At 36.7% G+C, this 21347-nt stretch overlaps 3 protein-coding genes and 1 pseudogene across 3 annotated transcripts; all 4 read left to right on the top strand.

Moving 5' to 3' along the window:
• LOC104730422 lies at positions 8459–10131 on the top strand. Its single transcript, XM_019234046.1, has 3 exons — positions 8459–8932; positions 9021–9209; positions 9321–10131. Exons 1-3 carry the CDS (start codon positions 8537–8539, stop codon positions 9912–9914), a joined length of 1179 nt encoding a protein of 392 aa, XP_019089591.1. The 5' UTR covers positions 8459–8536; the 3' UTR covers positions 9915–10131.
• Positions 10298–12175, top strand: LOC104730421 (vacuolar protein sorting-associated protein 32 homolog 2). The gene is made up of 8 exons (XM_010449582.2): positions 10298–10444; positions 10553–10653; positions 10847–10946; positions 11049–11134; positions 11230–11321; positions 11467–11581; positions 11664–11856; positions 11947–12175. Exons 2-7 carry the CDS (start codon positions 10582–10584, stop codon positions 11853–11855), a joined length of 657 nt encoding a protein of 218 aa, XP_010447884.1. The 5' UTR covers positions 10298–10444; positions 10553–10581; the 3' UTR covers position 11856; positions 11947–12175.
• On the top strand, positions 12340–14892 carry LOC104730420 (meiotic nuclear division protein 1 homolog). The gene is made up of 10 exons (XM_010449580.2): positions 12340–12493; positions 13086–13166; positions 13310–13426; positions 13548–13586; positions 13685–13792; positions 13874–13936; positions 14019–14070; positions 14217–14261; positions 14358–14437; positions 14514–14892. The coding sequence occupies exons 1-10, from the start codon at positions 12491–12493 to the stop codon at positions 14616–14618; spliced, it is 693 nt and encodes a 230-aa protein (XP_010447882.1). The 5' UTR covers positions 12340–12490; the 3' UTR covers positions 14619–14892.
• On the top strand, positions 14986–18838 carry LOC104730419 (annotated as a pseudogene).

Raw genomic sequence — 21347 nt, 5'->3', positions numbered from 1 at the left:
TTGAGAGAGAGGGAGAAAGTGAAGAAGAAGCAGAACAGTGGCAGATGTCCCACAAATTAAGACAGAGCACAAGTTATATAATTGGAGTGTACTGCTCACATTCCACACGAGGGGGCCTCCCTTTATTACTTACCCTTCACTTCTTCTCACTCACTATTTATTAAATTGACCTCTATGTTTCTTTAACAGAGAAGTAAGAATATCACAATGGATTAATTAGTTCATCTATATCTTCCTTTTTGCCCAAACTTACTGCATGCATTTCCAAGCTACCAAATAGTAAGTTTGGGCACTCTTTCTCCACAGCCGGTTTTAAAGATTTTGCGGCCAACAACAATGCACTGATTAAAGATGTAAATTGCAATGTTATCATTTTTACATTATTCTTAGATATGTTAGTTATCTAAGTTTTAATAATGTAAGAAAACGTTTCTACATGATACTTAACTATCCACATATATATACATATATATATATATATATATATTTGTTTAGACCAAAAAAGATCTATTGAGAACGACTTCATTTGTTTGAAGAATCTTGTAGAAGACATAATTACACGCACGGATTAAACAAAAAAAAAACCATTCTTGTGAGTGTTCTCTAATATGAAGAATCTTATATACTGGCGAAACATTAGTTAATCATATCATTGATTTTGTGTCAACTCTTTTTAATCATGTATATGTTTGACACTTGAGTGCTTATAATGCAATTGTACTAGTTCACATTCTTAATTGAATCCTGCAAAAACCTCTCAGTGCACTAATGATAATGTAAATTAATGTATGGAAACTATTTATTAATATGATTGGGGACATATCCATCTAAGAACCTTGGTGGATGCTGTTCATTATAAATGGTGGGAAGCTATATATATAATATTACACATGGAATATATGTATATTAATGCATCTATAAGTCTTTCGACAAAAAAATGTATCTATAAGTCAAAGTTATTTTATAGCTTATCTTGCTTAGTAGATCAGCCCAACCTCTATATATAATTATTGATAAATATCTAGCCACTCAAAACTATATATATATATATATATATATATATCAATCCAAGTGTATCTATATGTGCATGAGCATAAGCAAAAGCTATCTTTTCATGTCACATGGGTTCCATTTATGGTAACAATCCATCCCAATTTATAGCCAATAGTGGACAGACATGTGATAACAAGACCACAAACAAAAACACATATTACAAAATTAAATAATGAATAAAAGTGAAAGGACATAAACTAAACCACCATGCTATGAGAGACCAAAACACATGCACATACATGGGAGCCTACACAAGCATGTATTGGCGAATGCCCTAATTTATTTGTCCACCTTATAACCAACACTTTCACAATCTCATACCCATCTTTGTCCTATAATTCCCAAAAATAAATAGTAAAGAGGTGAGATAACCCCATTTTAAGAAAATCTTCTCCACAAAATCATTATCTAACATTTAAAATTATTAAGAAATTTAAGTTGCAATTGGTGATATCGTACTTTCAGGCAAGCTAAGGTTATCCTAGACAAAATCTTGAGACTAGTTTAATCAAGATTCAAACATGTACTTACGTGTTATGGACCTATCTTAGGGTTTTATAAATGAAAAACTGTGATAATATATGACATAGCAGTGATGTAGATTGACTTGAATATATATAACGTCCATGCAGACGTCATATATATGCATGTATGGTCCATCCATGAATGAAAGTAAAAGTTAATATAGATCATATTCCACATGTAGTTAACTTGAAGATAATTAAACATTCATCATATCATATATTCGAATTCAGTAAACTACGTTTAGTGCAATAATTCATTTATATCAGAATTTGGAACTTGCATCGACCACAAAAATTCTGCAGTGATAAAAAAATATGAGGGGCGACCCAACTTGGTTTTTGTTCTGAATTTATAAATTTTATTTAACTCAAATTCACGATATAAATTTTATATAGATACTTACATATTGCAAGTTGCATGTAATATCAAAAAAATATGGATGTATATTAAGAAGATGTCATAAGTACGATTCATGAACACATGACTTGCCTGTGGGACACTCTTTTCTCCACATGTTTCCCTTTTCTTGCTCTTTTTAGGGCTTTTTCACCAGACCTTTTGTTCTTTCTTTCCTCAATTCACATGTCTTGATTTTGAAATATGTAGACCCAATAATTTGACTCTCCTTAATTATTTGACCAGCGCACGATTTAACCTTCAAGGGCAAAACAAACAAATTATCGAGTATGACAAATAGAAATGTTGTTCGTTTTAATATGTCCATGGAGCTAATTAGATTGCATCTACTAGATCTTTAGTTTTGGTTCATTTACACTGTAAGCGAACCAAATCAAAAGTGGGATGGAGCCTAGAGTAATACAATATAAGACTACACTAATTACTATCTAGTTTTAAGTTAAAGTCTATGAATCGTATAATAACATGGTATCACATCCTGGTTATTGCACCAAGTGGTCCAAGTCCCAACCCAACTAAGTAATGTAGCCATATGTAGCCGATTTTAAATGGATTAGGGATCTCACATGCATCAAAAGAATAAACTCGCGTAAAATTTAGTTTAAAGAAAAGCGTGGAGATTAATATAAACATAAGAATTATCAAGTTCATACACCAAACCAATCTCCTCTGCGATAAAGCCGTATTGATGAGTTTCACTAATTGGTGTAGAAAACCGATAATTTCTTTGTTAAAATTCTGTTGGAGCTGATTGTAGTTACACTTGAACAAGAAATCATATAGTCTATGCTGGTCACCTTTGGTCATGCATGTGACGTCTCTCTCGCTTTCATTTTTCGAAGATTAAGAGTTTCTATCTACACAGTTGGAGGTTTTAGCCGATTTCTAGTAGTCTGATGTCTTAAAGGATATATGAGTATAATAAATCCAAGATTATTGTTCCACATAATTGTCTTCTTCTATGGGTTTTAGTATTAAACATATCATAATACGAATCAAATGATACATTCTTCCATAGATATAACATTCTCCATATTAGTAGTTGGTGGTAACTTTCGTTTTCCATTCTCCATATTAGTTGTTTAATAAAAAAAAAAAAAAAAAATCTCAAGACGCAATCGGGCCATTTCAATGACTTACTTAGCCCATACGAATTTAACTTTACCAGTCTTGTTAAGTTTGACACTGCCTAGTTTGATGAACAAAAAAGCCCATATTCCTAGGGACTATTTACTAGAAGTGGTTTGTGTTCTTGACTTCTCGTTTATATGTGTCTAGTGGCTGCATCATATTCTAAATTCAAATCTACAAAATTTTAAGAATGTAAAAAAAAAATTCCACAGTTAGACGAGACTAGACACGCATGTTCATTAGAAGTAAATCATTACAAACGCTGAATCATGAATATACTAATCAAAATTCAAGTCCGGCAGTGAAAGAAAAAGGTCTTACTAATCGATGGATTAGAAAAATCAAAAACTCAAGTGAGAACCGAAATGGACATTACCCGGCATAGTCTTGGACCCAAGCCCATGCCAATTTTATCTTACAATTTTTTTTCTTTTATGATATCCAAAACCATCAACAAGCACACAACCACATTGATGATCCCCAAAAGCATATAAGGTTCACGTGCAAAATCAAGGTACCCAAATAATTGATTTACTGTGTACTCAATAATTGATATCTTGAAATACAAAAAGAGAAAAGGAAAATAAAATAAAATAGAACGTCGAACGAACAAGTGTACGTCGTATTGAAGAAGAAGAAGGACCGCAGGGGAAAGAAAGAGATTGACAAATTCAAATGACCGAAGGGGTGAAGACTTTTTACTTCCATAATTGTATAAGAGATACGTGACCTCACTCTAGATTCTCTTCTTTTATCTACTTCTTTTTATCTTCTCTAGTTCAAACTTTTGAAATAACATTTTTGTATATAGCTAATCCACTATATATAACATTGGACTGCTCTCTCTATCACTTTTTTACACTTAAGTTTCGCTTTCACACATCTTTAAACTAGACGTTGAATATTAATTCACCGTTTTCCATTTGAGTTATAATTAGAAGAATATGATAAAATTGATAAGACAAATATTCTTTTTGTTATATTCTTGAAAAATAAAATTTAAATGGGTTGGTCTCAACTCTCAAGAACTTTCGTTTTCGACTTTACCAAATTTATACAGAGTTTTGGGTCGTAGAAAATGACAAAGGCTGTGAACTAACTTGACATGTTAGGGCTCGTCTACTGAGTGGAATCAGTACTACTGCCTGCAGGATCTGTTTTATGTAAAACAGAATTTTTTTTTTCTCTTTTATTTTAATATTTTATTTCTCTATAAGAGGATCATGATTTCAGATGAAATATGCAATGATTTCGACTATATAGGCTCCAAATAAATAATGCTCTGTAGCATATGGATGCAACATGCCATAGTTTGGAGTTTTGGACTATGCTATATATGTTTTGTAGCAGATAATAACATTATCAAATCACATCACGTTAACCATGGAACGATAGTCTAGTAATCTAGTTAATAGATACCAATATTTTTTTCTTAAAGATAATTTATTTACCATCATACTATAAAGATTAATTTACGAAACATTTGGATTTATATTAAACTAAGGAGAAACATAACTTTATAACCATTATCTGCTTATAAGGCGGCCAAGAAGAGCGTTACGTTCTCCTTTTCACTGTTTTTTACTGCCAATTTCTTCTTTTATCAGAACTTTATAAAAAGTTAATCAAGTTGGATTTCCAAGGCGTATGCATATAGCATAATATGTAGAAACAATAGACAACACATATGCATAATTTATAAGAAAAATATTATATCACCAAAAAAATCCGAAGCAAAAGAATATACAGTGTCCAGCTTTATACGTTAAATACATATATTGGCAACAATTACATACAGTATATGATTTGTTTTTATCTTTCATGTTTCATCACATAGACCCAAGTGATACAATTTTTAGTTAGAAAATTTTCAATGGTAGAAAAGTGTAATAAACAGAATGATTCTTTACTACGGTGATTCAGTTCCTCTTGTCTTATTCACCTTTTTTTTTCAGAAACCAAAATACTTTTCTTGATCTAATTAAAAAAGGGAATGGGTAATTGCATAGGAATGTCAATATGATTACGCAAACAACTTCTGCAGATAAGAAAAGTTTGCAGAAAATGGAAAAGCACCTGTCTATGATAGCTGTCTTGAAAGTCTCATTATTTCAAAAATTATGTACTTATGTATTTTTCCAAATTTTAATATATATATATATATATGTGCTTTTGTTTATTTCCAAGAAATCCATTTGAAAAAAAATTACGAATCCAGAATTTTTCAATGCAATATTAAGTTCCATATAAACAGAAAATGATCATAACTATAAATTTTTCTTAGACCGTATTTTTTTTTTGTTCAACTGATTATATTATATTAGTGATTATGATCCCCTGAGAAGATTTTACAAGACCTTTTTCCCCAAACATTCCTATTTTTCAACCCCAAAAAACAGGTTTCTCTTAATTAACCTATTTCTACCAACCCTACTTCCAGTTAGATAAACCTGGTTTATACAAAAGAATGGTTAAAACTAAAAACCATTTGGGCTGCTAGAAACGAGAAACAGCTATAGAGAGGATTTAACTCTTTCATCTTCGAAAACACCATGAAGCCAAAAGGGATACCCGGATGCTACATACGAATGTAGCCGACCCTCACTTGTTACACTGAGCGCAATGAAATGAGCTCCTTTATTAGCTGAAGGTTTCTCTGCTACCACCCTCCACTGTTCAAAAAGTTCCAACAATCTTACCAGTTCTCCTGTTTCATACGAGAAAGAAGGCCATGCTTTTGGTCTCAAAACACTACTAACCCATAAAGCATTTTCCAAAGCAAAAACCACCTTCCCACATTTGTGACTGATCATGCTTTCCATCGCCCATCGTGTAGCTAGAAAACTTGCCTGATCTTTACTGGTCACCCCTGTAAATGCCGTTCGACTGTGCAAAACCACCGTACCTTTGTCATCCCTCAAAACCCATGAACCACCTGCGAGTTGGTTTCTTCTAGACCATGAACTCCCCACATTACATTTTAGCCAAGTCGTTGAGGGAGCTTTCCACCTCTCCTTTGTCTTCCCTGTACTCGGAGTCGGGTTTGTCGAGACCACCCCTCGAGTTTCTTCCACCGTACTGACCGAAATCCTCTCTTCTCCATTTGAGTCCAATCTTTGAGCTACAAACCATTCATCCACATCCTCTATGATTTTTTGCACTGATTGAAAGGGGGAAAAACTTTTACCTTCAAAGAAAAGGATATTCCTGTTTTTCCAGATTCTCCAAATGATCCAAGGGAAACTTTTTCTCAAAAAGACCGACCATTGATTATTTCCTCTGTTTACCAGGAGATGTTGCATATTCGAATAAACAGATCCTTTATCAAAACCATGCTCAGGCGAAGGATAATCTGAAAAGGCCCAGACCTGTCTCGCTCCCACACACTCAAATAGAACATGGTTGATCAATTCTCCTTCCTGGCCGCACATGTTACATCTCTCATCGAGTTTTAAACCCATGCGGTTCAGTTTGGATAAAACAGGCAGCGCTCCACTCAAGACTTTCCAGAGAAAAACTTTGAGCTTGGGATCTGTATGGAGCTTCCAAACCTGAGCTTTAAGCAGATTAATCGAAGGCTGAAGATCAGCATCTTGGTAGACTGCTTTCTTATTGATTTGTCCTGATAACCAGTAAGCTGACTTTACTGTAAAATCCCCACTTTTGTTGTATCTCCACACGAGAAACTCCTCTTTATTCAGCACTGGTTTATGCTTTTTGATCCTCTGAACATCCATTGGAAAGAAATGGAAATTCAGCTTCTGATCATCCCAGTCTCTTTGCTGAAAATCAATAAGGTCCCTCACTCTAAGATTTATGTCAATCAAGGAGTTCTTTATCCAAGGTGGTCTCATTATCTCGTCTTCCACCCACGGATCCATCCAGACTTTTAGAGATTCACCATTGCCTACTCTGATTTGTAATCCTTTTTTAAGAAGATCCCTCCCAAAAATTATGCTTCTCCAACCATAGGAGGGTCTTTGTCCCAAACCCGCCTCCAGAAACGAAGAATTGGGATTGTATCTCGACTTTACAACCTTGGCAAAGAGACTATCTCGAAACTGGATTAACCTCCATGCCTGCTTTGCTAACAGGGCTTGATTGAACAGCCCTATATCCCGAAAACCCATTCCACCTAGCTCTTTCGGCAAGCAAAGCTTCTCCCAACTTAACCAGTGGATTTTTCTATGCCCTTCACTTGAGCTCCACTAGTAATCAGCAATTGCGCTTGACAGATTTGCACAAGTGGACTGAAGCATTTTAAAGCAGGACATGGCAAAAACTGGCATTGCCATTGCAACTGATTTTATCAACACTTCCTTACCTCCCATTGACAGAGTTTTAGCATGCCACCCCGACACTTTATCCTTTAATCTGTCTTTGATATAGCTCAACATTTCCACTTTTGATCCGCTAAAACACTCGGGAAGACCTAAATACTTCCCTGCAGCTCCTTCGTTTCTTATCCCCAAAGTGTTTCTAACCTCCCATTTGACTGGTTCGGACACCTTTCCTCCAAAAGAGATTGAAGACTTTGCTTGGTTAATAACTTGTCCAGTAGCTTTCCCATACGCTGAGAGTATAGCTAAAAGCTCTGCTGCTTGATCCACATTAGCTTTGCACATAAACAGGCTATCATCCGCAAAAAGAAGGTGATGAATATGCGGCCCTTGTTCATGCAGTTGAATGCCTTCAAGTTTTCCTTCTGCTTGAGCTATGTTCAGTAGATATGACAACCCTTCAGTGCACAACACAAACAGGAAAGGAGACAGAGGGTCGCCTTGCCTCAATCTTCTTTGCGGTTTGATCAAACCATGAGGTTGGTCATTAATCAAAACCGAAAAAGTAACTGAGGAAACACAGAACATCACCCATTCCACCCATTTTGTGTGAAACCCCAAAGCTAGCAAAAGAGATCGGAGATAGGCCCATTCCACTTTATCATAAGCTTTAGACATATCCGTCCTAATAGCCATATAATTCGAAGACACTCTTGGAATGGTTCTTAGACGGTATATAAATAATTAAATACCATGCTAACACAAACTATGAACATATTTTTTCATGTAAGCTATAGCTAAATTTCATAAATACACTAAAAAACAGAAATGGAACCTAAATTACGAATAACCTTTATCACTATACGTTAAAGTATAAAACACTAAATGGACCCTCTCAGTCTATCACGACCAATCGTACGCATACTTCGTCGTATTATCATTTTAATTTATTTTTGAAATTTGTAAAATTAAAAATAGACCTTTTTGTGTTGGTCATAAGTAAAAGAAAAGTGAAACCAAACTAATATTTTTTGTGTTGGTTACAAGTGAAACCAAACTAATTAATAAACCAAACCACTACGAGAAAGCAATCTCACAAAGTTGACGACAGAGTAAAGAGAGAGACAAAAATGGGTCGAGCTTCGAGATGGTTCAAGGGTTTGTTCGGAATCAAACCGTCTTCTTGTTCCGGTTCCGACACCGGAGCCATTTCAAACCGCCTTGACCGCTCTTTATGCGACAACTACGAGACTATACCACCTAACATCTCCGAGAAAGAAGCTGCGTGGCTAAGGTCGTTCTACGCGGCTGGCGAAGAGGAGAAAGAGCGTAGAACACATGCAATAGCGGTTGCTGCGGCCACAGCTGCTGCAGCTGACGCAGCGGTCGCGGCGGCTAAAGCGGCTGCTGCGGTTGTAAGGCTCCAAGGTCAAGGAAAGAGTGGTCCGCTAGGAGGAGGAGGAGGTGGAAAAAGCCGTGAGAATCGTGCCGCTATGCAGATCCAATGTGCCTTTAGAGGCTTCTTGGTACTAACAATTTTTTTTCTAATCTTTTAAATATTTTTAATTGTTAGTAAGTAACTGAGCCGTTATGTTTATTTCTTGTAACGTAAAGGCGAGAAAAGCGTTGAGAGCTTTGAGAGGAGTGGTTAAGATACAAGCTTTGGTTAGAGGCTATTTGGTACGGAAACAAGCAGCGGCGACTCTTCGGAGTATGGAAGCACTTATTAGAGCTCAAGCCACTGTTAAGTTTCAGAGAGCTCTCCGCCGTATCGGAAATGCTGCTCCGGCTAGAAAGTCCACGGTAATTAGACTCACTTATCTACTTTGACCGTACCGAGTTTTATAATGTTTAAATTAATATACTTTTAACCAGGTTGTAAAAAGTGTTTGTTGATGTGAACTTTTCTTACAGGAAAGATTCTCCGGATCTTTGGAAAATCGAAACAACGGCGAAGAGACAGCTAAGATAGTGGAGGTAGATACAGGAACCCGACCCGGAACTTTTAAGATCCGAGGACCCGTTTTATCCGGGTCGGATTTCATAGACAACCCGTTTCGACGCACACTCTCTTCACCTCTCTCCGGTCGCGTTCCACCGCGTTTGTCAATGCCTAAACCCGAATGGGACGAGTGCAGTAGCAAGTTCCCGACGGCGCAGAGCACACCTCGTTTCGCAGGTGGGTCTCCGGCGAGGAGCGTATGCTGTTCCGGCGGTGGAAGAGCAGAGGCGGAGGTGGACGCGGAGGCTGATGCTCACCGGTTCTGTTTCTTGTCGGGAGAATTTAACTCGGGTACTTACATGGCGGATAGTACAACTTCGTTTAGGTCGAAACTGAGGTCGCATAGTGCACCGAGACAGAGACCGGATAGTAATGCTGTCAGTGGCGGCGGATGGAGGAGGAGTATTGGCGGTGGCAGTGGCGGTGTTCGGATGCAGAGACCGTCGTGTTCGGGTGTCCGAGAAGCCGTGGTTGGGAATATCGAAAGGCGTAGGATGCATTGGTGATTCTTATTCCCATAATTAGTAGTTTATTACCCTTTTTTTAGTCTCGTTAATTAAGTTTTATACTATTGTTTGATATTCTTAAATCTAATTACTAAATTAGTCTCGTTAAGTAAGTTCCATAATATCGTGATTTTTGAGCTATGCCGATTTTCTAATTGAGAAAACGGTACAGGTCGGTTAGGAAAGAATTATATTGGTTTGGTTTTAGTTTTTGATTGAAATTCGGTTAGTAAACTAACCCAAACCACTGGTTCACTATTATCGCCTACTACGCATACACGAGATTGATCGTAAACAACCACTTAAAACTAAACACGTGACAAACAATACTTCAACGCGTGTGGAAAAAAGGGAAACTTTGCTTCCTTTGATCCTAATCCTTTGTTTGTCTTGTGAAACACAAACGCGCAAGAACCAAAACCAAAACAACCAAATAATAGGTCCCTCCTTTATATAATTTTCCATTATTTTCCCCTTTACCCTTTAAAATTTTTGATCCTCCCCATCGCCAATTCCAGATTTCACAGCAGGTATAATTGGATCCGATTCTTACGTAATCTGTTTCTTCCTCGTTATTTTATTCGATCGATCGGGTTCATAATTTAGGGCTAATTTTTTTTTTTCGCGGAATTTTTTAGTGACCTGTGCTCGGTGAATTTGAGAGACTATGATGAATCGGCTATTTGGGAAACCCAAGCAGGAGTCTAATGCTCTCCAAACTTTAGACAAACTTAACGAGGTATGATCCGATTTCTACACTTCTCTCTTTTGTCAATCAGCGTTTGATTTGAAAATAAAAAATCGATCTTTTAATCTGAGCTCTGTACTGTTTTGTTTACTCTTAGTTTTGATTTATTTGGTTAAGATTAGAAATCCATTGGGGATTTTATGGTTGTTATTGCTTATTGTTATGTTTTGTGTGTTCGTTGCAGACGCTTGAGATGCTAGAGAAAAAAGAGAAAGTACTCTTGAAGAAGGCGGGTCAAGAGGTTGAGAAGGCTAAAGAATACACCCGTGCTAAGAACAAACGCGGTACTACCCTTTTTTTTTTTTAATTATGATTCATGTGTCTTTTTTAGTCACAATCTAAGCTTGTTGTGTGGTTGAGTACTTAACTGTGTTGGTCTTGTGCAGCGGCTATACAGTGTTTGAAAAGGAAGAGGTTATATGAGCAACAAGTCGAACAGCTTGGGAATTTCCAACTCCGTATACATGATCAAGTAAGTTTTTTTTTTTTTTGGCTGTTGTTCTAAGATTGTTAATTTCAGCAAATAATAGATGAATTTATCGGGATCATATATCTCTTTCCATACAGATGATTATGTTAGAAGGCGCAAAAGCAACAACCGAAACTGTTGATGCATTGAGGAGTGGAGCTTCTGCTATGAAAGCAATGCAGAAAGCTACGTAAGTCTTATATTACGCATTTTATTGTTAACACGACGAGCTTGGTTTTTCAAACTGCATCATCTTTTTTATTGGTTTTAGCATTGCTTGAATGTTTTTACGTTTCTAGTGCCTACCTAACTTTGTAAACACACTATTTTTGCAGGAATATTGATGATGTGGACAAGACCATGGACGAGATCAATGAGCAGACCGAGAACATGAAACAGATCCAAGAAGCATTGTCAAATCCAATCGGGGTGGCAGCTGACTTTGATGAGGTATAACATTCTTGTACCCCAACAATGATCATTTTTTTTTCAGGCTAATGATCTTTGCCTAAGTAAAACTTGTCTTTGGTAGGATGAGCTTTTAGCTGAGCTTGACGAACTCGAAGGTGCTGAGCTTGAAGAACAACTTCTTCAGCCGACAACAACAGCTCCATTGCCGTCAGGTCCCGTTCCTGCAGGGCGTCAACAGGCCCGTCCTGTTCCTCAGAAGCGGACAGCAGAGGAAGAAGAACTCGCTGCATTACAGGCTGAGATGGCCCTCTAAGGTCACTTTTACTTCTCTTCTCTTGATCTCTGCACAGACTATGGATTTGTAATCAATTTACTTATGCAATTGGATTTGGTTTAAACTGCAGGTTATTCACCTCTCCGAGGCAGAGACATGTATGCATTGATGATAAACAAGAACAGACGATGTATATAAGGATCTGAGTCAGATTATATCGGAGCAAAACTTTTATAGTCACGAACTTTATCTGCATTTGGGTGTTCTTCACATAATTGATCTTATGTAATTTTTGTATGTTTTAATGACACTTTTTTACTCTGGTTAAAATAATCTACTGAGTCACTTACTTTTCTTAATCCTCTCTTCTTCACTCTGAACCTACAAGATAAGAATGTAGCGGTGCGTGCATGTATGGTCAGTCAACCATACGTTGACTTCGTTGACATGCCGTTTTGGTATCTTATAATTGAACTCCGTGTCGTTTTTAAATGTAGTTCAAATTAATTGAAAAAAGTAATGAAACAGAAAGCGAGGGGATAATAAGCCGCTTAAGTTTTCAAGTCTTCTTCAACAATTTTCATTTCAAATTTTCTGAGAGTAAGAGAGAGAGAGAGGAGTAGAAAAGCTTCAAATCCTTTGGATTACATTCATCAGGAACAAGAGAACACACGATGGTATTATACTCTGGACGATTGTTCTCTACTTTCTCTACTTGTGATTGATTTTGTTTCGCAGAACAAACCTCTGTGATTCGTGAATCGTTCTGGGAAAATCGATTGATCCTCCGAAATTTTATGATCCATAGTAAATCGTGAACTGATGATCTTCTTAGCTTGTGTTTCTTCTGTTTACAATATAATTTTGATGGTTTCGATTCGACCTATTTGTTTGAATGTGTTGCTACCTTCGATGTGTGTTTCTATTCTTCTTCGCGATTATATAAACTTTTCCTAGTTTGGATCGGTAGCTTTGTTTCTTTCTTCGGTAGCTTAATTACAGATTTGTTTGAGGAATTTCCGCAAACACTTGGACTGCATGACGCGAATCGTTAGGTTTCTCCGATTTGCATTAATATAGCAGCCATTTTTCGCATACTCAGCTCGAAATCAGTGTAGACTGTTTGGATTTTGAAAATTTCGACCTATAAAGCACTTTGTTGTCCATTATTTTGTTCGCGTCTTTCAAACTCTGGAGATTTTGAAGATTTTCTTAATCTAGTTTCTCGTTTCAACTGAATCGTTGCTTTCTATTGTTGATGATATTCAGTCAAAGAAACGAGGTCTTTCGCTGGAGGAGAAGAGGGAGAAGATGCTTCAGATATTCTATGAGTCTCAAGACTTCTTCCTAGTGAGCACTTTTTATGTTTACATTAGCATTAGTTTCACCTTCCAGAAGCCATCTTCCTCAAGTGATCTGATATCTTGTTATTGAACTTATGGATTTGAGATACCAGCACTTATTTGTCTCTCTACTTTTGTAATTATTTTCAGCTCAAGGAACTTGAGAAGATGGGACCGAAGAGGGGTGTAATTAGTCAGTCTGTGAAAGATGTTATCCAGAGTTTAGTGGATGATGATCTTGTTGCCAAGGACAAGATTGGAATTTCTGTGAGTTAGCTTGTGTTCTTATGTTGGGATCCTTTCACATCTTATTTCATTTGTTGCCGTGTATAGTCTTTGTTGCTGTTATATTTCGTTTGACAGTTTTCATAATTATGCACACATGAAGATCTACTTTTGGAGCCTTCCTAGCTGTGCTGGCAACCAAGTGAGCCACCGTTCTCATCCTGATATAACATCATAATGGTTCTTATTAACTTCAGTGTAGCGATGTTTTCTGATTTTGATCTCATTCTGAATGAACAGCTTAGGAGTATTCGCCAGAAGCTTGAAACTGATCTTCAGGGTAGTAATAAAAGGCTAGCAGAGCTTGTTGATCAGTGCGAGGCCCTAAAGAAGGGAAGGGAAGAAACCGTAAGTAGTTTTGGTCATGCAGAATAAATGATTGAATAACCTTGCATACTCTTTTCACCAGAACTGCTATTCTTGCTTCAGGAGGAACGAACAGAGGCCTTGACGCAACTTAAAGATATTGAAAGGAAACACAAAGAGCTGAAGGTCAGATTACATTGGCCATCTGTTTGCATTGAGGTGTTCAACATTCTTAGCTAGTTGCTTACGGTTTCTTCTTCTTATGCAGAACGAGATGGTACAGTTTGCTGACAACGATCCAGCTACCTTGGAGGCAAAGAGTAAGTTCTGCATAACACGTTACTTCTGTTTGCTGTAAAATGTCCTAAAGTCCTAAGGTTTTCCCGGTCCTCGGGGAGCAGAAACAAGAACCAGTCTTGTGCTTTACTAGCAACAAACAACCTAAATGTTCTTCTTATTTTGACAGGGACTGCGATTGAAGTTGCTCACCAGTCGGCTAACAGATGGACAGGTTTTTCCATTTCTAAAACTTGGCTATACGTTTTTAAGTTTAAAGGTTCATAATTTTGACCACCACCTTAATTGTAATTTTTAAAATCTTACTCAGATAACATCTTCACATTGCGACAATGGTGTTCAAACAACTTCCCCCAGGCCAAGGAACAGCTGGAACATCTATACACGGAGGTATCTTCAAGATATTTTCACCTCATATATAATCATTTTTAGATTTCACATTCTTAATCAGATCTGTAACTTTCAGGCGGGAATCACTGACGACTTTGATTACATAGAGCTATCTGCATTCCCTTTGAGCTCATCCCTTGAAGCTGATACTCCAAAGCAGCTAGTAGAAGATGAAGCTTAGTTTTAATACTTTGCAGCATAACAGTTAAAGATACTCTAGCTAAAATCAAAATCTTATGGTTCTTTATCAGTAGTTCTAAAAGGTTGCAACGGTCTGTCATTGTTTGTGACCAGATCATCTAAGTCAAAACTCCGGATTACCAACTCTTTCACCACAGTTTTGTGGTCATATAAGATTTTTAATGCCTATGATTTTCCATGTATCAGTCGGCTATGTCCTATACCTTCTGTTTTTAATATTTTATTGGAGTCATATATATCATGCTTGTTGTTGACCCACAGGTTATTTCTTAATAGCTGTATTACACAGTTTTATAATCTTTCTTAGCCGTTTTTTTCAGTCGTGCGCAGCACTTATATTATACACCTCCAGGCCAATTTTGGTGCTCCCAGAAAAGGAAATAGGCGTCGACTTTGTACTTTCGGGTATTTTGTGTTTCTGTGTTATCTTAATCGCAGGTTGTCTGTTTTGACGATGATGACCTGAGCTTTACAAAAGAAGAACATGGAAGCTCACTCTGTTTTTCTCATCCTTTTTGGCGTCATTGCCACTGCCATTGTAGTTGATGGCCAAGGCCAAGCAGGTTCGTGGCCTCATTCTTGCGTATTTTCCTCTGTTTTGATTTGAAAATGAACAATTATCAGACCAAAGTTTTTCGAATTTTTTTTGTCGATATTACAAAATGAAGTTTGGATCATGGGGTTGCATGTCTGTTTATCAGTTTTGAATGCCTTAGGTTCTAAAATTTGAGATGTTTGGTAGATTTAAAACCTGCCATGGAATTTTGATTAAACGTTATAGAGTTATCAACATTCTTCACTTTCTCCTTCTGATCCAGGTTTCATCAGCATAGATTGTGGGGCGCCCCCTAATATAAACTATGTAGACACTGATACTGGTATCAGTTACACCTGGGATGCACCTTTCATAAACGCTGGAGTAAATGTGAACGTCTCTGAAGAATACGGCTATCCGGCAAACCCGGTTTTGCCATTCCCACTTGCTGATGTCAGATCTTTTCCTCAAGGGAACCGGAATTGTTACTCCTTAACCCCCTCCGATGGAAAAGGGAATCTTTATCTCATCAGAGCTTCGTTTATGTATGGAAACTACGATGGTAAAAAAGCTTTGCCTGAGTTTGATCTCTACGTAAACGTGAATTTCTGGACCTCAGTGAAATTCAGAAATGCTTCTGAGAACGTCGTCAAGGAGATTCTCAGCTTTGCAGAGTCAAATACAATATATGTTTGCCTTGTGAACAAAGGTAAAGGAACTCCTTTTATTTCATCCTTGGAGCTCCGGCCAATGAACAGCTCAATCTATGGTACTGAGTTTGGAAGAAATGTCTCATTGGTACTGTATCGAAGATGGGATACAGGATATTTGAATGGAACAGGACGGTACCAAAAGGATACATATGATCGTATTTGGTCTCCGTACTCTCCAGTCTCTTGGGATTCGACTATGACTACTGGGTATATTGATATTTTTCAGTCTGGTTATCGGCCACCAGATGAAGTTATTAAGACAGCTGCGTCGCCTAAAAGTGATGATGAGCCATTGGAACTGTCCTGGACATCAGGTGATCCAGATACTCGGTTCTATGCCTACCTTTATTTTGCAGAACTCGAAAACCTCAAGAGGAATGAGAGCAGAAAAATCAAGATATTCTGGAATGGGTCGCCTGTTTCAGGAGCTTTCAACCCCTCTTCTGAGTATTCAATGACAGTGTCTAATTCACGAGCTTTCACTGGTAAAGATCACTGGATTTCTGTTCAGAAGACCGTAGATTCAACGCGTCCACCAATACTCAATGCTATTGAGATATTTACAGCACAATCTCTGGATGAATTTTCCACCACAGTTGAAGACGGTATGTTCATCTCTACTACATATATTTTATAAAATCTTTACCTTGATTGTTACCGAAGCTCACAGTTTTTCATTTTCACTTTTTAATGAAGTTCACGCCATAGAAAGTATAAGATCAACGTATAAAGTGAGTAAGGTTTGGAGTGGTGATCCTTGCTCCCCAAGATTATTCCCTTGGGAAAGTATTGGATGCAGCTACAACAATTCTAATTACCAAATCAAGTCCCTGTAAGTCATTCCTTTTAGCCATACAGAACTTTATTTTCCGACTTCCTTCAAGATTGCTGATGAGCTTGTTTCTGTGTTATGCTGCGAGAAGAAATCTTAGCTCAAGCGGGTTACACGGACCAATAGCCTTCGCATTTAGAAATCTCTCTCTTCTCGAGTCATTGTAAGTATACCAAACCATAAATACACACCTACCACCATTTTATTCACCATTAACTAAAAGAGATGTGTGCATTGTTTTCCCAGGGATTTATCAAACAACAACTTAAGAGGAAACGTGCCAGAATTTTTGGCTGATCTACAACATTTGAAGTTCCTGTGAGTTGAGCCACATAGAGACTTTGTTTGAGTCTGTACTGACAGACAATCAACAAGGATTTTGTCTCTGACATTTATTTCTGTCGCAGGAATTTGAAAGGAAATAACTTGACTGGGTTTATACCGAGAGCTCTTAGAAAACGATCAACAGCTAATGGGCTTGCACTGAGGTACATTTTCTTGTCAAAACCCTGTGAACCATATAGCTATCTTGTTAAGATAATCCTACCATTATCTGAAGCTTGTTGATTTCCTCTGTTTCCAGTGTGGATGAACAAAACATTTGTCACTCACGTTCATGTCGGGGCGGGAACAATATCGTTGTGCCATTAGTTGTATCCTCATTAGTGATCACTCTCATTATAGCCGTGTCTATCATATTCATCCTGCGAAGGGGAAAACAAATAAGTAAGCACAGCTTGGTCTTTTACTTCGATTCAAGTTTAACGAAAATCAGAATTAATGCTGAAAGAAAACGAGTGTTTAATTGTTTAGTGTATTCAGGAGCCTATTCAGGACCACTTCTGCCTTCAGGAAAGAGAAGGTTCACATATAGTGAAGTCTCTAGCATTACAAATAACTTCAATAAAGTGATCGGTAAAGGAGGGTTTGGTATTGTCTACCTTGGTTCCCTTGAAGATGGGACTGAAATCGCTGTAAAGATGATCAATGATTCTTCATTTGGAAAAACTAAAGGATCATCATCATCATCTTCCCAGGTTTCCAAAGAATTTCAAGTCGAGGTAATCTAAACAACACTAAAAACATGATCAAATATTTTAGGCAATACTGTTTAAGGTTGCTGAAGTGTAAAATGTTTGCAGGCGGAGCTTCTTTTGACAGTCCATCACCGGAACTTAGCCTCATTTGTTGGATACTGCGATGATGGTCGTAGTATGGCTCTCATCTATGAGTACATGGCCAATGGAAACTTGCAGGATTATCTTTCAAGTGAGAATGCAGAGGACCTTAGCTGGGAAAAGAGACTCCATATAGCCATAGACTCAGCACAAGGTTGGTCCCAGTTTTGACATTCTTGATTTCCCAGTGCTAGTGCTAAATTGAGATATCAAATCAGTTTTTGATATGTTTTCGTCGGCAGGATTGGAGTATCTGCATCATGGATGCAGGCCACCAATAGTACACAGAGACGTTAAAACAGCAAACATTCTATTAAACGATAACTTGGAAGCCAAGATTGCTGATTTCGGCCTTTCTAAGGTCTTCCCAGAGGATGATCTCACCCACGTCGTCACTGCAGTCATGGGTACCCCCGGCTACGTCGATCCTGAGTACGTTTCCTACACATGAACGGTTTAATCTTACCAATGTAGTCAGGCTCGTCTCATCATTAACCTGTTTCAACTGCTGACAGGTACTACAACACGTTTAAGCTAAACGAGAAGAGTGACGTGTACAGCTTCGGGATCGTCCTCCTTGAACTCATAACCGGCCTGGAAATTTGTAGAGGTGGCAATGTCTTGCGTCAGAGACAGAGGAACCAACAGACCAACAACGAACCAAATCGTGTCTGATCTAAAACAGTGCTTAGCCGCTGAGCTGGCTCGTGAGCCACAGAGCCATCACAAGAAGGAAGTAGTGAAAGAGAAGCAAACGAAGTCGCCGACTCGAAAATATAGCAGCGATGAATATAATAGCACGTCCGGATCGGTTTCGCTTACTTATGGAGATTACTCCACGTTTGGCCCAACGGCAAGGTAGTGAGAGACTAATTTAAGGTTTGATTAATCATTTTTTATGCTCATTTAATTTTGTTTTTATTTTCAAGATCATATATGATTGATTTAATTTGATTTCTTTTTGGTTTAAAGATTCATGTGTTTTTGTTTTCTTTTAAGAAAATTTGGTACCGCTAAAACATTCAATTGTAAGTTAAAAAAAAAAAAGATTTGTATATGTTTTTGTTTTCGAATAGTTTTAGAGTTATTTTATTAATTAATAATAAAATAATATATATAATATTAAATATATGTATAGTTTTATTTATGTTAAAAATAAAAATATTAAATAAAATATAAAACTATAGTATTATCTTTAAAATTATGGTATACACATGAAAACGTAATTTGAAGAGAAAATTTATGATTTTCACTAAAAGTTTGTAAATTAGTTATTGTAAAACATCGTAAACTCTTAATTTAAATATTTAAATAATAAAAAAATACATATTTGATTTACATTTGACTTTAAAAATAATCATTATGTCCAAAATTAAGCGAGAAGTAATCAGATTAGAGAGATTATAATCAAATTAGACAGGTATAATTGGATAATCGATATTAGAAATTAGTCATTAATCGAGACAGAGATGATAGATCTAGAGATTTTACGGGGCGTAATCGGTGCTAGACGGGTATTTTTAAACAGGTATAAGAGAGGTCTTTTTGTTGTAATTCTATAATTTGTACCATACAAGAAGATTGACTCGATGTCATTGTATGGTAATAATGTACTAGTCAAAGCCTAAGAGGGGGGTATTAAACTCATATTTTAGAAGATTTTAAAGTATTTTTAAAATTCTTTGTTATTCAATTGATGATTTTTAAAACTCTTTTAAAATCCTATGTTATTCAACTTGGAATTTATATAAAATCATTTAGAATGATTCACAATCTACTGTTATTCAATTCATAATTTGTAAAACTCACTTAAAATCTACTGTTATTCAAAATATTACAACTTTTTTAAAAAGAGCTACTTTGAATGATTTTAAAAGACTTTGTTAGCTTTTTTAGTTGAAAAATATGACTCATACAATCACACCCTTTAAGATGGGATTTTGAAGGATTTCTAGAAAAAAAAAAAGATCAAACCCTGTAAAACTCACACCCTACGTACATGACACCACCGCCGGAAAAGAACCTTGTCCTCAAGGTTCTCATGAAGTAAACAGGTTCATATCTTTCATACGTTGCATCAGTCACGAACTTGTTTACTTCTCGTTTCAGCCATCGTAAAGAAGATAGAAGTAGCTTACCAAGGTTTCTCACGTTGACGTGATTAACTTTGATAGTTACTGCAGTGACCTCTTCTTTTGATGTCGAGAGTTTTTGTTGAACTGAAACCACCTTGCCCACTAACCTCCACACGTCGACCATCGTTCACTCCCTCGATGAAGCCGTCTTCATCGTAAACGTCATAGATCGATCGGATCATCATTGTTGTAAATATCGAAAACTGGATCACGAGAGCCCTCTTCTGTAACTTGAAGAAACTGCCTTTGATCCAAATAAAGCATCCACTTAACATGACACCGAGGATCTAAATTTGATTAAGAAATCAAATTGGGGCTCTGATACCAAATGAAGCTAATTTCAGTCACTCTTCAAAGCTAAAGAGAATTGCTCATAAGAACAACACAAGAACAAAAGTTTCTTAACAATATTTTCTTCTTGTTCGATTCTACAATAGCCAAGATGCTTAAATACACATAGGAAATTTGGCCCTTGAATAGCCAATATTTTCTTCATGTTCGACACCGTCTCCATAACTCTCTGTGTTTATTGAACTCTTAACTTGAAAATTTTGGCTCTTGAATCAGTAGGGCTCTGATACTATGTTAGAAGCAAAAGCTTCTCTCTCACAAAGAAACAAAACAAGCGTACTTGTTGCTCTGTTTTATAGAAGATAGAACAGAGTATTAGAGAAACTTGTGATTTTATTAATAAACTGGAAAAACTTGAGTTTTACAATGACGAGACTATGATTTTAAATACTTAGACACAACCAGAGAAAAAATTGTGTCTTTCTAAATCAAACATTGTAACTGCTACAAACGTCACAATGCTTCTAAGCATCGTTTAATACAAACACAAACTCTAGCTTAATAATTAAGATAATTAAACTCAATTAAATCCAACACACTTTTGGGGTATCACCACCAATGCGCTCTCCTACACCTGCAATCTTCACAGAGAAACCCAAATAAATCTCCTCTATTGTTTTCTCTATCTTCAAACAAATTGGAAACATTAGGGACACTATTCTAGCTCGGAGAGAGCATCATGCGTTTAACAATCTTCTTTAACAATGGTTCACGAGTAAATCTCGGCATCTTGTACTTCCCTTTTTTCATTACCACTGCTACGCCAAGCTCTTATAAAAAAAAACTGTTCTTTTTGGTAAATAATATTCATATTTTATATAAAAAAGAAGTAGACAAATGGTGTGTTTTGAAATATTCTAAAATCACTTACAAAATCTCACAGATTCTCATTTCATTTTCATTTTCCTTAAATTAAAATCTCTAACAAATCATCAAAATCTCCTAAAATCTTACTCAAATCTCTC

The sequence above is a fragment of the Camelina sativa genome, chromosome 12 (genome assembly GCF_000633955.1).
Source record: "Camelina sativa cultivar DH55 chromosome 12, Cs, whole genome shotgun sequence".
In the NCBI taxonomy this organism is placed as follows: Eukaryota; Viridiplantae; Streptophyta; class Magnoliopsida; order Brassicales; family Brassicaceae; genus Camelina; species Camelina sativa.
The sequence above is the reverse complement of the archived record's forward strand: the minus strand, read 5'-3'. Positions and strand labels throughout refer to the sequence as shown.